Source organism: Alnus glutinosa, chromosome 7 (genome assembly GCF_958979055.1).
Source record: "Alnus glutinosa chromosome 7, dhAlnGlut1.1, whole genome shotgun sequence".
NCBI lineage: Eukaryota > Viridiplantae > Streptophyta > Magnoliopsida > Fagales > Betulaceae > Alnus > Alnus glutinosa.
In genome coordinates this window covers 11,400,262-11,416,488 of record NC_084892.1, presented here as the reverse complement: position 1 = coordinate 11,416,488, position 16,227 = coordinate 11,400,262, and the positions used below count along the sequence as shown (strand labels likewise).

Here is a 16,227-nt window from a genome sequence, read left to right as displayed (position 1 = left end):
CAATTCACTTATTTTTCTAACATTTATAAGGTTATTTATTTATTTATTTATTTTTATTATGTGACAAAGAGAAAATAATAAAAAAAAAAAAAAAATTTGTCATATAAATTTAAAAGGAATTCTAGTCGTTATACTCATATTTCTCTTGTATCCTTATAAAATTGATGTGCTTTTAAAATTATAATTTGATCAAAATTTAATAGTAATTTACTATAAATTAAATAATAATTTTAAAAGTAATATTATTTTAAAAGTACAAAAAAAAAAAAAAAACTAATTACTAAAAAGATTTAGCCTTGTTCACACGAATTCTTGCATCCTCATATGTGCAATATGATAAAATATAAGTAAAATAAATATATGAACACAAATAGAAAAATAAATAAATGATTAAGGGGTCCACATCAAGTGCAAAATATATCTTCCGACAGAGAGAAAAAGTGGAAATATTTTCTGATCAGCCCATGGGGAGGACAGTCTATAAATTGCAGAAAGTGAAAAGAATCTTTGGAAGCTCTCCTCTGGCTCTGGGTTTTCCCTTTCCTCTTGCTTTTCCTCTGCCCTCTCATCTCTCTCAAAGAATCACTTTTCCTTTGCCCTGAGATACCCATTTCTCTCTCTCTCTCTCTCTCTCTCTCTCATTTTCCCAATCCAAAAAGGCTAGCAGTAAAGAAAAAAGCTTAACAAAAGCCCTCAGCTTTTATTTCCTTGTCTGCCATTAAAATGCCATAATAATATAACACTTGGCTTCCCTCCCAGTCCCACTTGCTATTCTCTCTCTCTCTCTCTCTCTCTCTCTCTCTCTCCCACTAACGCTCGTCGGCAAATCAACTTTCCGGTCTTTTCCGGCGATTCCCCCTTTTCCACTCCTTTTTTCTTCTTTTCTTAGCGTTGTCTCTTTGAGTTTCTAAAGAAAATGGGTTAACTTATTGGGCTTATATTCTGTACTTACTAGACTAACTCTTAAAGGACCTCCCTTTATCAAGTGCTGGACTGGTTTTTCCTCATCTCGGTTTCCTGTTTCACCCCATTTTTCCATCTGGGAACCACCCACCAAAAACCCATCGGAGAAAAAATTTAAGGAAGAAAAATGATTAACCTCACAGACATGTACCACGTTCTCACAGCCGTTGTGCCGCTGTATGTTGCTATGATCTTAGCCTACGGCTCTGTGAAATGGTGGAAAATCTTTAGCCCCGACCAATGCTCAGGCATCAACCGCTTTGTCGCACTCTTTGCAGTCCCGCTCCTTTCCTTTCACTTCATCTCAACAAACGACCCCTATGCCATGAACTACAGGTTCATAGCCGCTGACACTCTTCAAAAAGTCATCGTCTTGGTGGTCCTAGCCATCTGGTCCAAAACCAGCTCGAGAGGCTCTCTGGAATGGTCCATCACCCTCTTCTCTCTTTCCAGTCTCCCCAACACGCTCGTCATGGGAATCCCTTTGCTCAAGGGAATGTACGGAGACGCCTCAGGGACCCTCATGGTTCAGATAGTGGTCCTCCAATGCATCATTTGGTACACTTTGATGCTATTTTTGTTTGAATACAGGGGAGCCAGGCTTTTGATCGTTGAGCAATTTCCCGACACTGCTGGGTCGATTATTTCCTTCAGAGTTGATTCTGATATCATTTCCTTGGATGGGAAAGAACCGCTTGAAACCCAAGCTGAAGTAGGTGAAGATGGGAAACTCCATGTTACGGTGAGAAAATCAACTTCGTCTCGCTCTGAAATCTTCTCCCGGCGTTCCCATGGGCCTAATTCCGGTCTTTCGCTCACTCCACGGCCATCTAATTTGACGAATGCCGAGATTTACTCGCTCCAGTCCTCAAGAAATCCCACCCCTAGAGGTTCGAGTTTCAACCACACTGATTTCTACTCCATGGTGAACGGCAAGAACGCGACCAATGTGAGCCCGAGGCAATCCAATTTCGGTAATCTGTGTTTCGACGAGGAGAGCGGCGGAGCCGGCGTGTTCGGGAACCCGGCGAGAGCAAATGGGGCTTACCCGGCTCCTCCGAGTGCCGGTATTTTCTCTCCCGGTGCGAAGAAGAAGGTCAATGGGGGCGGTGGTGGTGATGGAGGTAAGGACCTTCACATGTTTGTTTGGAGCTCAAGCGCCTCCCCTGTTTCCGAAGGTGGGATCCATGTTTTCAGGGGTGGAGAATATGGGAATGAGCTTGGTGGGGTTGGTCACCAAAAAGGTTTGAAAACTAATCTGACATTGGTTGCTGTTTTTTTTTTTTTTTCACATGATGTGCTTGACACTGTTGACCATTGGGCATGATTGAATGTGAGTTTGTCACCCCCTTGAAATTTTGTTGGTTGTTGATGTGCCCGACTGAATGTGGGTTTTGGTTAATTTTGGAGTGGGGGTTGTTGTATTTTGTCTGTTGTTCAACGTATTTTCTGTGCAGATTCGGAACAGAATCCCCTGTTTTTCTTGGCCCCATGTTTGTCACCACTAGGAACACTTTTTTGATGTGTCATTTTCTCATGTTTTATGTGATAGTAATCCAGTTCTCTCTCGTGTTTGATATTTAGATTATGATGAGTTTGGTCGGGACGAGTTCAGCTTTGGAAACAGGCAGGCGGCGAATGGGGTTGACCGGGAAGGCCCCGTGCTTTCGAAGCTCGGCTCGAGCTCCACGGCGGAGCTCCACCCAAAGAGTGGTGCTCACGGTGAATCAAAGCAAACATCTATGCCGCCTGCTAGTGTTATGACCCGACTCATTTTGATTATGGTCTGGCGAAAGCTCATTAGGAATCCCAATACTTACTCCAGCCTGATTGGCCTCACCTGGTCTTTGGTCTCATTCAAGTATGTAAACTTAAATCGTCCACTAGTTTTAAAGCAGTTGTTTAATTATTAATTTAGTTCTTTTAATCAGTGCTTTAGTTTTTTTTTATTATTAGCAATTGAGAAAAAGACACATGAGAAAACACTAACCAGTGCTGTAATTTTACAGGTGGAACGTTGTAATGCCTAAGATCATAGCCGAGTCCATAGCCATTCTGTCTAATGCTGGTCTCGGAATGGCCATGTTTAGTCTTGGTATGTTAATCTGATGGGAGGAGAAAGTGGTGTTTAATGGCTGGATTTTTGTCTCATTGTTTCTTTGATGGGGTTGCAGGTTTGTTCATGGCATTGCAGCCCAAAATTATTGCATGTGGGAACTCCATAGCTACCTTTGCCATGGCTGTTCGTTTCGTCACCGGTCCAGCGGTCATGGCTGCCGCCTCATTTGCTGTTGGACTAAGAGGAGTTCTTTTGCACATAGCCATTGTACAGGTGAAATGGTGTTCCTAAAACTAAACCATGTCTGGTTTTTCTGCCTGTGGATAAATGTAAAATATGCTCTTATATTTTCAGGCAGCTCTTCCCCAAGGGATTGTCCCCTTTGTCTTTGCTAAGGAATACAATGTTCATCCTGACATTCTGAGCACTGGGTTAGAACACTAGTCTGATTCTTGTTTAATTTCTGATGAACAACATCACAACAATTTTTTGATATTAATATGAACTCTGGTGTTGATTTTGTTGCAGGGTTATATTTGGGATGCTAATAGCTCTTCCTATTACACTAGTCTACTACATCTTACTGGGACTTTGAAGTTGATGAGACACTGAAGCTGTTAGGGAAATAGTTACACTAGTATTTTTTTTTTATTTTTGGCTCTCTAACAGATGAACAACATTAGCATTTCAGTGATTTAGAGAAGAGAGGAGAAAGTAGGGAGAAGCAAGTGGAAAAGAGTGAGGAGAAATTGAAGCATAATGATGAGCACTTCGGGGAGCTGCTATTAACTTTTGTTTTCATTTTTTGCCTTTTTGTTTAACTGAGCCCTTGTGCTAGGCTGCTGCTAGCTACTGCTTTTGTTGTTTTGACGAGGGAAGTGAAAACTTGTTTGTAGTTGGAGACAGCACTAGCTACTTTTTTACCACTAACTTTTTTATGTTGAAAAAAAGATTTAAAAGGCAATTGGAATCTCTATGCAAGAAAGTCGGGCAAAAGCGATTTTTGCAGGGAAAGAAACGTGTGAAACCAAACAGTGCCTGCTGGCAGTTCAGCATAGCACTATGATAGCCTGATGGGGGCTGCAGTAGCCCATGTCGGGTTTTGTTTCAGTAGGCCTTGTTGTATTCAATTTCAGGCTATGTTTTGGCAGAAAGCTCCTTCCAAGAGACAGGGTCGCCATCAATTCTGTATGGAGATAGGCATTGGCAAAAGTTGCCACTTCAATTCAAACTTTTACCTTCTAATTAACTGTGTTTTTTTTACTTTAGCTCCATTATATCAACAATTATACAATCCCGCATCTAGATGAATTGGATGGATGGCCCGACAGTCAAAAAGTTATTTGCATGTGATCTCCTTGGTTGTTTATCTAAATTGTTAACAATTTAATCAAGTCACTTTATGTTAATCTCAATTAAAGAAAAAAAAATTGTGAGGAAAAATAAAAGAAAGAAGAGAAAGACTATTGAGAAGGTTGATTTTTGGTTTAAAATGATCGAGTGGGAAGCAAGTAATGTGGTGGACTTTGGAGTTGCTAAGGCTGTCTGATGATATGATAGGACATCAGGCCATGAAGCGTCTTTTTAGGCCAAAGCTAGGTAGACAAAAACCTGTACCTCTTTAATTTACTTCACATCACTCTGTACTACTATCTCCTTATGTTTGCTCTTTCTTTAATCAGAGGTAGTGTCAAACCATGTACTTTTTCTTTTTCTTTTTTCTTTTTAATTTTTTGTTTTAAATATATATATAGGGTTATAATAGGGCATCTCGCAAACTATGATTTCCTATTTCAAAAGTCAAAACAAATAAATCATTGCATTTAGAACAAAGCTAATTCCATAAAAATTTCTTGAGGAGCCAAGTGATTTTTAATATATATATATATATATATATTTAAAAAAAAAACAGTTATAGTCTGATAATTATGTGAAGAACAATAAAAAGACCATTTCATAATTGATCAAAGTTTAGACTGTCAAAAATAGTTTTAGGGTTTTATCATTTGTATCAGAAAGAAACAACGTTTAAAATTTGCTAAACAACGAAAAATAGTCTTCATTGTTTTTGTTAAAATAACAAAAATTATCTTGGTCCCTTGCATGTGTCATTGAGCAAGCTAGAACGACGTAAATAATTTACATCGATCGTTTGCACAAAAAAGACTACAATTTTTTCTCGACCCCAAATTTTGCGGTAGTTGGCAAATGATGATGGACTAAACGAAATTAATTTTTTGGCGTCATTTATTCTACTGTTTATATCATTTAAAAAAAGACCCAAAAACAACTGGTATTTTTTTTTTTTTTTGTGATTAATGGATGGTAAATAAAGGTTTTTTGTAATAAGATTTCTCGACCCTGAAAATTCTCCCCAAATTCTTGAAATTGCTTTTGCTGAGATCGTCTCCTCTAGCTCTTAACTCCTAAAAAAAAGAAAAAGAAAAAGAAAATCTTGAGGAATTTAAATGTGAAGTCTGAACTGATTCCCTGCATCTCATTACACCCACCATAATCATGTTCCATCATTTCAGTCCATCAAAAGCCGTATTTTCAGTTAAAGCATGCTAGATTTAAGGGACAGTAATAAAATATATAGTACTACCAGAGAGAGAGAGAGAGAGAGAGCAGTTCTGTGTCTTTGGGTTCCACTCATGACCTGCAAATGCAGTTTATGATAGTGATAACTATAAATAAAAAATAATAATAATAAAAAGAAAAAGAAAAATAAAAAGAAAAAAGGTTCCTTTTCTGTGACACCATTCTAAATCAAAGCAGACAACTATTGTCTGTTTTGCTTGTTTATTTAAAGCCGTGCTATCTTTTTTCCTTGTTTAGTACAATAAAAAGAGATTAAAAAAAAAAAAAGTATGGTGAAACCCTAAAACCATTCAAGGTCACGAACTGGAATAATGTATACGAAAAAAGTTGATGAACTTGAGATGATCATAGCGAATCTAATGATGTTTTCTTATTATAATGAATGTGTAGCACATGTGCCACTTCACTTCACTAATTGAGCCTCTCTGCTGAGTTTCCGTCTGGTTTTGCCTTTCTGAAGTTTCAACATATATTCAATGGTTCATTTCCTTTGCAAAGTGAAAAGTGTACTTGGGAAATGTTGGATGAATCACTCCACCCATGTTTTCTCTTTTATATATAATAGTATGAGTTATACAATATGTTTTTAGAGTTGTAAAGTTACGTGAAAGACTGGATTTTTGTGGAGACCATGAAGAGAGATCGAAAGAAATTTTGAATGTGAAACATGGGTTTCAGTGGCAACAAAAGTGTATGTTCTCACTTAAAATAAGAAAAGTAAACCCTAATTTGGCAGGCCTGACCAAAAGTTAGGTGACAATTAATTGATGAATGTAATTGGCTTTAAATGAAATCGATAGCATTAAAGTTAGTTCATCTAACGGTATGTACGATGTCACTTTTTTTTTTCTTAATTTTTTTAAAAGATGTGTCAATATTGACATTATATGTATCGTTAGATGTATCAACTTTAAATCCTAATGCGGACAGTATCTATTTTGTTTGAAATAATATTGGCATGTGATTCGAACCACATTAGTCACTTAGAAATTTTAACACCTTCTAATCGTGTGCTAACACGTACATGTCAACAAATACTTATAAAAGATTTGTAAGTCTAATATTTTTCTTCGAGAATATAATACAATTTTTATTCTTAGGCGAGGGTGAAGTCGTTCATCATACAAGCTAGCCCAACTAGTATGAAATAATATAATTACAGTCTATTATTTTACCTATTGAGCCAAGATCTAGGAGTACTGCGACTGATGGCTATACAAGTAGCTAGCATTTTTCTTCTTTCCAAAACCCAAGAGCTCCCCTTTGGCCCGTTCTTTCTCTTACCCAAGGTACCTAATTGCAGTCAAACGAGGATGCCTACAAAATGGATAGAGGGTGAGCAAGGAGGCTTGTTGAATTTGCCGGCTAGGGATACCTCTGATGTTTAAGTCAGTGAATTTGTGTGAAAAAAGACAATGGAAGATGTAGAGAGTAGTGAATAAGAAGCTCATAATTACCTACTATAGGGGTACCCCTTGTTATAGTCGTGGGAGATTCCTTTTGTGTAGACCGTTTGGACACGTGGTTCCCCTCGATTGGGGAATGCTCTAACAGTACGGAACATACACTGTTAGTTGACACCGAACATACTAGCTACGCTTGTTTTGACAGTTTATGATAGCAGGAGAAATTAAGAATTTGTTGGTTCAAATATAAGGAAAACTTAGTAGATAAGTTCAGGTCATTAATTTGTGGGTGTTGTACAATGTATTTTGTCGCACCGATCAAAGGGCCTAGGTATCTCTGGATCTTTGATGTTCCTATAACTAATAGACTTGTGTTGTAATAGTTTAATATTTGACATCGTGACCAGTCTTTAATTGAGGTAGTTGATGTTATTCCAATGTTAAGTTATGTTCTGATGTTTTAGTTATTGTCCTGGTTATTATTATGATTTGGTGTAGTGATAGTTATCTTATAATACAAGTGACCCAGCCTTCCCCTGTTAGCCGTTTGGTCAAGGTGTCCTAAATCCCTTGGAGCTTATTTACTTGGTAAATAGGGTCAAGGAGGCACATCAAATTAATTACCAGTTAATTAATTTTGGAGGCGTTACAGAAAAATGGATTTTCACTGGGAGTAAAAGAGAGGTTATGAAGTTTGTGAGTTTTTAAACGCAGATATAGAGAATAAGAGAGAAGGGTTGAATGTAGCTTGTTGATCTGATGCTGATAAATACAATCTGGGGTGGATAAATCCAAATCTGAAACTGACAAACACATATCTACTATGGATGAGCACAGATCTGTGCAAAGCTGCTATGAGTACAGTGCAGATCTGCCATGGATGATCATACATTTGGAGAAGGAGGAGGAGGCCAGTTAACCCAATCCTTCTTGCATGTTCAGAAAAATGAGGACAGATTTCCGAACTGCCAGATCGGACAATGGATCACTTGCAAAATAAGAAAGAAAGTCAACGAAAACTGTTGGCTCCCTAGGGACCGGAGAGCCTCTAATGTTTAAGTCAGTGGAGTATTTGAGAGAAAAAAAAATGGAAAGAGAGCTAGGGAGGAGGAGAATACTTGATTTTAGAGATATTTGGCCCTTTCAAATTTGAAGCTCTTTGGATTTGGTTCATTGGCGGGCTTATCATTGTCTGATTATTTTTCATGTAGTGGACTGCTTGAGTGGAATCAATGACTGCCAGATTATTTTTCATGTAGTGAGTTGCTTGAGTGGAATCCATGATAAATTATCTCCACACCAGTAAATAATGGTAAACACAGTCAAGATGCCATGTTAATTACGAGAACCAAATATCAAAATAGCCAAGCTCATGTGGTGAAAGCAACCATAAAGAAGATGACTTGTAAAGGCCCCATTTCTTAGTTGAGTTTTGCTCCTCAAATGAAGTTCAAAGGACGGTGACAAGGAAATTAATGTTCAGTGACTTGATGAGTGAGTAGTGCATGTGATACTCAAAATATTTGACCTTTAATTTTCTCGATTAAAAAATGCAAGTAGTGCATATATCTCGAATTTATTCAATAAAATAGAACATAATTCATTGTTTAATTAACAATTAGTGTGTTACAAATATCATTTGCATAACCCGGCCAGCATATATGGCATACTCTTTTTTTTTTTTTTTTTTGTCTTAAAAAAAGAAAAAAAAAGAAAAGAAAAGAAGAAGATTGATTTTCCCCTCGATTGACAACTCGAAATTTTCATACAAAACTGTGATTGTGGAGAAGATATATATATATATATATATAACGCATTCAAGTGTATGCTTTTAGCATTAGGTATGGGACTCCATGTATTCAATCTAATGAAATTATATGAAAGTCATATAACAGTCTATTAAACAACATTACTCTTAACATAATGTAAGACTTAGCATATTTGTATACGTCTTTACAATTCATACAGCCCGAGATAAAAAAAACGAATGACTTTTATTCCCTTTTTATACTCTAAAAGTGATGTAATTTTTAAAATTATCATTAGATTTATGATTATTTTAAAAGTCACGTCACATATGAAGAATAAAAATCCTTACTCTTTGTTAAAACCTATTACTAAAATTAGAAAAAGAAAATGCATAAAATATTTAGTTTAAGGAGCTGATCCAATGCCACCGCATGCACAAATGGCTTAATCTTGCTAATGAATCTTAGGCCAGCATTCCTTTTCGTCGCCGTTGGCATTGGGCCAGGGGGTTATAGGGCTCAAACCTTTATTTGACCAATGTGGGCTGTTTGCTTTTCTCTCAACCCCCCCAAAAAAAATATTCTTGCTTTTTTGAGTTCATGGATAATATAACACAGGATAAAATTTTCATCCAAATTGGATTTCTTTTTAAATAGCATGTGAGAAGCAAATATATTTTAATAATTTTTTTTATCAAACTTTGTCTTTACTATTAAACAAAGAATGTACACCTCACATGGAAAGAGACACATGTTATTTTTATAGATTGAGTTGGTCTACGAAAAATCTTTGTCTCACTGAGTTGATGTGGTAGTACCTACAAGAGCTGATGGGCATTGCCACATTAGCCTAGTGGAATGTGGATAATAGTATTTTGCATGAGTCATACGTACTATAAAGAGTAATGTTATATACCATATGACTATCTCACTCTTTTGACGCGGCTTTGCTAATCTACTGTTGGACCAGCTCTTGTTAAAAGGGAAAAATAAAAATCGACAGCAAATTGACAATGCGGCATCAAGATAGTAAAATAGTATTGAAATGAAAAATGATACAAATTCATTCCCAAACCATCTCCTACCCATCTTTATACGTCATATTTTCAAATTCACCATTAAATTTGTGAAACTCACATTTACGTCCCACAAATTCGATAGTAGATTTGAAAATAGAGCATATAAAAATGGGTAAGAAATGATCTAAATAATTTAGAGATGAACGCATGACTACCACGAGAGGTGAGGGGGAGTCTATGAGCGCAAATTAAAATTGGAAACTTTTAGATTTGCCTCCTGCTAGAAAGGCCATCGAGAATATCTATGAGCTCTCAAGATAAAAGAAAAGGAAGATTGTTGTATAGAGAACTACAAACTCAAAATGAGGGTGTAGGTTATAAGCAAACTTTCTCTCCTGTTATCAGGTTTGCCTCTACTTGCTTTCATCCTAATCATATATGCTACATTTGGACTTGAGCTTTACCATATGTTAAACATTGCAAAGGGAGTTCTGGAATTTTATCGTTTTAAATTCATGATATATTATTGGTTAAAAATGATATATATGCTGTAATTTGATGTTATATTATTGGTTAGAAATAATATGATGCTTACTAAAGCAACTAAGGAATGTATGTTCTTATTCAAAAGTGGAAAGCGCCCGCAGTGGGTCATTTGAAGGTTAATTGAAATGCAGCGATAGATAAGACTGGAGGTAAGATGGGCATTGGGGTGATTGTGAGAGATCACGAAGGAGAGGTTTTGGCGATTTTGTTAGCCCTTCGACAACATATCATTGACCCTGTTATGGCTGAAGCTATGACAACTCTAAGGGCAACATTTTTTGCTAGGGAACTAAGACATCAACATATAGAACTAGAGGTGAAGCAATCCAGATTGATTGAAGATGCCTGAGTTATGCCTAATAGTTTGTAGTTATAGAGAGTGAATCATGTTAGGAGGGAGGCAAATGGAGTAGCTTATAGGCTAGCCAAGGAAACGCTTTCTCTTATAGAAGTACAAGTTAATATGGAGGAAAGCCTTCTTTGTATTCTTGACATTGTAACTATTGAATGCCGTAATATTTAAGTTCTACATCTATGAAAGGTTTGCGTTATTAAATTCAAAGAAAAAAAAGGAATGTATGTTCTCTAATTTTGAAATAAAGGGTATTAAATCATCAATTATCTCAAAAACTTAAATTTATAATAAAAAATGTTAAATGTTAAATTTAATTAATATTATAATACTCACCCTTACTTGTGGGCTCAAATTCTCATTCAACAAGTGAGATCTAATACGTCAAATATTTTTACTAAACTTGAGAGTAAGCTGTGGTATCAAGGTTCGATCGCAAGATCTATGCTTTGATATCATGTTAAAATAACAATGAAAAGATAGAATAGGAGAAGTAGAAACAAGAAGTGTGACGACCCATTTTTTTTTTTTTGAAAACATACAAATGAGTCATCACAGTGGCATGACTACGTGTCACTAAGCCAACTCATAGTACAGATTCCTTAACATGTACTTGATATATCATAGTAATAGAATTCAAGTAACAGAATATAAAATCTAACAGCGAAAGTCAACATCATAAGTATAAACTGTTTATTGCACAAAAGAACCAATTAATGTCTATCTGTTTAAGGCTTAAGTATAAGTTATACATAACAAAAGAATGGCTACAATCAAAGTATTACAAGTCACACTAGCCATATACAATATATTCATCAAAATGGACTATCCATGTCCGATACCCCTACGACGCAAGTGACAAGCTTTAGTCGTAGTACCCAAGTAGTTTACAACGGTATCATCCTCCGCATCACAAGTACCTGCATCCAAAGAAGCTTCATCTATACAGTTGTGGTGTTAGCTACATCCATATACGTGAAAGTGTGAGTTCACCGCCTCGATATGGAGTAACAAGACCTCAATGTTATAAGACTCTCTAAGTAAATAATGCACACAAACATATATGCATGCAAGATTCTTTAATGTTATTCACAAATCATAAGTCCACACACAACACATCATCCAATACAAATCACATCGTTCATCACACTCTTATATATTATCATAGTTTCTAACAACAATATACCACACGAACCATAAGCAATACTCCGGACTTACCAACTCCACAGTTAGGAACAACAACCCTAGACTTGTGCATAGAACTCAAGAATATCAACTCACATGTGCTAGAGCTACGACTCTAGGCTTACCATTAACACTGCCCGTAAAGCTACAACCGCAGGGCACACATTTCACGAGTGCTAGAACTAAGACTCTAGATTTACCTTAATATTGCTCGTAAAGCTACGACCCGCAGGGGACACATCTCACGAGTGTCTAGAGCTACGAATCTAGACTTACCTAAATACCGCCCGTAAAGCTATGACCCGCAAGGCACATATCTCACGAGTGCTAAAGCTACGGCTCTAGACTTACCTCAATACCGTATGTAAAGCTATGACCCGCAGGGCACATATCTCAATCAAGAGCTACAACCCTCTGGCCTACCAACTCACAAGTGCTAGGAGTTACAACTCTAGATTTACCTTGTCACACCCGTAAGGCTACAACCTGCAGGGCAGACCACTCAACCAAGAGCCACAACCCTATAGTCTACCACTGTACCAGATGCTACAACACTGGGCTTACCATCTATCAACTATTGAGTTCTCATTATATCAAAGTATCCACACCATATCCATATTATTACACATGTATTCCCAAATATCTTTCTTTCAACACATACCACATTCCACAACAAAACATATTTAACACATAATCTCATACTACTCAAACCATCAATCCAACTTCATGTTATTCAACCCTAAGCAATTCCAAGCATATCAATATAAACTTATCATCATAATTCTCAATCCAATATCTCACAACTCAATCACATATATTTTTATCCATAATTCCATAATCATAAATATAACAAAATATCATCAACTTATCATTACAATTATCAATCCAATATATCACAACTCAATCACATATTTTTATCAACAAATTCCATAATTATAAATAAAACTAAATATCATCACCATCCATTTATCATCACAATTCTCAATCCAATATATCACAACTCAATCACATATATTTTTATCAGCAAATTCCATAATCATAAATACAACCAAATATCATCAACATTCATTTATCATCACAATTCTCAATCCAATATATCACAACTCAATCACATATATTTTTATCAACAAATTCCATAATCATAAATACAACCAAATATTATCAAAATGTAAACCTAAATTCTTAGGATTCTTCAGTGAGTAGAATACTCACATGGCTACGCGGATATCAAACTTAACCAAGCTTCATAGTCAACTTCTTGCAATGTGCCACTGTAAAAATAACACATTGTAATTATTTTATATTCCTTTAACACTATACTAATATTTAGCTCTTAAATTACTAAAAAGCTAACCCATGGGAAACCCATATAATTTTTAGGGTTCCCAAACACGTACCCATAATATAAAAATGCTAACCCAATCCAAATAACCCTAACCCAAAATATTTATTTAGGGTTAAGACATTAAAATTACATCCTAATCACATACTCATAATAATAAACACTAACCCATAAATTATGTTCACTAACCTAACCTTATATAATACTAAAATATTAAAAATAATATTAACCCATAAGAGAATCTTAGGGTTAATCTCATAAAATACCATTTAAACTAAATACTCATGAATTAGGGTTTGAAGAAACTTACCCAAAAATTCACCCAAACAATACCCGGAGTTTGGGGAATTTTTTCAAGCTCTAAATAGTACAAAACCTAAATAATAATCAAGATTAAACCCATATTTTACAAGATTTAACCAAAAATCTCTAAAACACGAGTTTAAGGATTTACCTCAAAATAATCGGTCAAAATGTAGATCATCACATGTAGATCACGTTTATGGAGTTAGATTTAAGGTATAGGGCTTCAGTTTTCGTAGATCTAAGGTTTTCATAGAAAACCCTAAGAGAAAATGAGAGAAAAGCCAAAGAATCCCAAAAATATTCTCAAAAGAGGCGCATTGCCTCTATTATACAAGTGCCATCCAGACGGGTCCCAAAAGAGGCGCACTGCTGCACGACCCTTTTTTTTTTTTTTTTTTTTCTTTAATTGAGGTGCACGTCTGTGCACCTCATTCTTCTAACTTACTTTTTCTTTTCTTTTCTTTTTATTATTTTATTATTTTATTTCTTTTCTTTTCTTTTCTTTTCTTTTTATTTTCTATTTTCTATTTCTTTTCTATTTTCTTTTCTTTGGACTTTTAAAAATATTCTCTTGCATTTTTAATGACACTAAATTAACTTAACAAATTAGTTACTCAAATTTTATACTTTAATTATTAAATAATGTTCCGAACATTACAAGAAGTATATATATAGATTCGAGGTGATTCGACGTTAGAGGCCTACGTCCACTATACTAATGCCCTTTAGGGCTACATTTTAATTTTATTGACTTCTTTTGATAGTACATCGATAATCACTATTTCTATGCCATATGAATATAAAATATAAGAAATGTAAATTACATGATAAGGATCATATTCTGATATTATGTAATGATCAAAATCTAATATCTAATTACAAAATCTAATAAATCAAGAATATCATTTGGATTTTAGTATCCCCTTAAACTCAAAGAGTAAGCTTGAGTGAAAATTAAGTTGAGTTAAGGAGAGATGTACCTGACACTTGGAGATGGGACGAGAGTTCCATTTCTATCCATAGAAGTTGTTAATTTATGTTAGGTCTTAGAAATCGACCTTATTCGGTGTTCAAAACTTTGCTTGTAAATTTTATTCATCATCGAATTGTTTGGTGCAAAGACCTCAAATGAACGTTCTGACGTCGCCTATCTGAAGCTTTGAAGAACTAAGAGTGCTAGAAGCCAGATGCTCGTCAGATTGAAGCCTTGACGTTGGAGCTCCAGAGAGATAGTATTTGACAACATCATATAGCTGTCAGATAAACGTCATGATGTTGGATCTCTAGAGAGCTACTGTTTGACAACGCCAATTTCAAGTGCTAACATTGAGGAGATCCAAGATCTTCTGTTTGACAATGTCAGATAGTATTCTGATAGAAGTCATGACGTTGCCTTCCAAATGTCAGAAAGTTAACGATGAAACCCTAGCTGCTGTCATGACGTCGCAAGATTTTCTACACTTTGAAATCCCACCTTTTTGGATCTTTAGCTGACCTTATCCTCTTTCCTATAAATAGGAATGAATGTCCATTTGCTCTCTAAGGAAGAAATAACCATTGTTGGGGCCTAAAACCTCTTGAGAAAGATCATTTCCTTCTCCATTGTTGACCAAAGTGAGGATTCCTAAAAAGCTTAAAGATTTCTTTCACTTGGAACTTGTTTCCTTCAAACCACACCATACACAACTTTCTACCACCAAGAAGTCTACTGAAGGGTCAGTAAGGAGAGACAACTGAAGAAGATTGGCCAATGGAGAGCTTATTGTCATACAGCTGTTCTAAGTATTTCACATGGTTGTAAGTTTACTTTGCCTGTATTTTAATTTTTTTCAATATAGCTATCTTCTGAGTTTGGTTGTCCTGGAGTGGTCTTACCTTTAAGGTGCTCAAAGGGTTTCCATTTCATAACCAGAATCTTTGTTTTGATTTTGTGGTTGTGTTGTGAATGTCTTTTATTGTCCAATAAGTGTTTCTTATTGTGTGGTTTTTATTCCCTTTATGTGCTTATGTTAGGGTTAGGACACAATCCTTAGTCTTTTCAATTTATATTTTGAATCTAGAGTATTAATTTTGACACATTGTTGTTATGTACCATGTATTCTATGAAATTTAATTCTATAACACATCTAGGTAAATGAGGTTATACCTATATTTTGAAGGATACCACAGTAATAAAGAAGGGTAAAATGTTTCTCTGTTTTGGAAATATTATTAATGGTCTGTATGTTATTACTCTTGATTTACAAGTTGTTAATAAGTTTATTCTAGAACTAAGTTCTAGCTCTTTATCATTAAAGAGAAAGATAACTTCTACTCACGAAACGTATTTTTGGCATTTACATCTTGGACGCATTAATCCAAGTAGATCCAAAGACTAGTTTAGGATGGGCTCTTGGGCCCATTGGATCTTGATGAATTCATAGTCTATGAATCTTGGTTGGAGGGTAAAATGACCAAGAGACCATTTTTAGGAAAATTTTATAAGGCCAATGATTTGCTTTAGTTAGTACACACTAATGTATATGGTTCTATGAGTGTCAAGGCACGAGGAGGTTATGAGTGGTTATGAGTATTTCATTACTTTCACTGATGACTACTCCAAGTATGGTTATGTATACCTAATGTGTTGGAAGTTTGAAGCCATTGAAAAGTTCAAAGAGTTTCGGATGGAAGTTGAAAATCAATTAGGCAAATACATAA

At 35.6% G+C, this 16,227-nt stretch overlaps 1 protein-coding gene across 1 annotated transcript; it reads left to right on the top strand.

The window, feature by feature from the left end:
- The first annotated feature begins 495 nt into the window (after positions 1-495).
- On the top strand, positions 496-4,253 carry LOC133872881 (probable auxin efflux carrier component 1b). Its single transcript, XM_062310518.1, has 6 exons — positions 496-2,207; positions 2,548-2,824; positions 2,973-3,058; positions 3,138-3,295; positions 3,377-3,453; positions 3,551-4,253. Exons 1-6 carry the CDS (start codon positions 1,091-1,093, stop codon positions 3,615-3,617), a joined length of 1,782 nt encoding a protein of 593 aa, XP_062166502.1. The 5' UTR covers positions 496-1,090; the 3' UTR covers positions 3,618-4,253.
- The last annotated feature ends 11,974 nt before the right edge of the window (positions 4,254-16,227 follow it).

Excerpts from the sequence above, each read along its gene's own strand:
- LOC133872881 (XM_062310518.1), top strand. The coding sequence starts at position 1,091 with ATGATTAACCTCACAGACATGTACCACGTTCTCACAGCCGTTGTGCCG. Across the intron at positions 2,208-2,547 it reads TGGGGTTGGTCACCAAAAAG|ATTATGATGAGTTTGGTCGG; the intron begins GTTTGAAAACTA and ends TTTGATATTTAG. Across the intron at positions 3,059-3,137 it reads AATGGCCATGTTTAGTCTTG|GTTTGTTCATGGCATTGCAG; the intron begins GTATGTTAATCT and ends ATGGGGTTGCAG.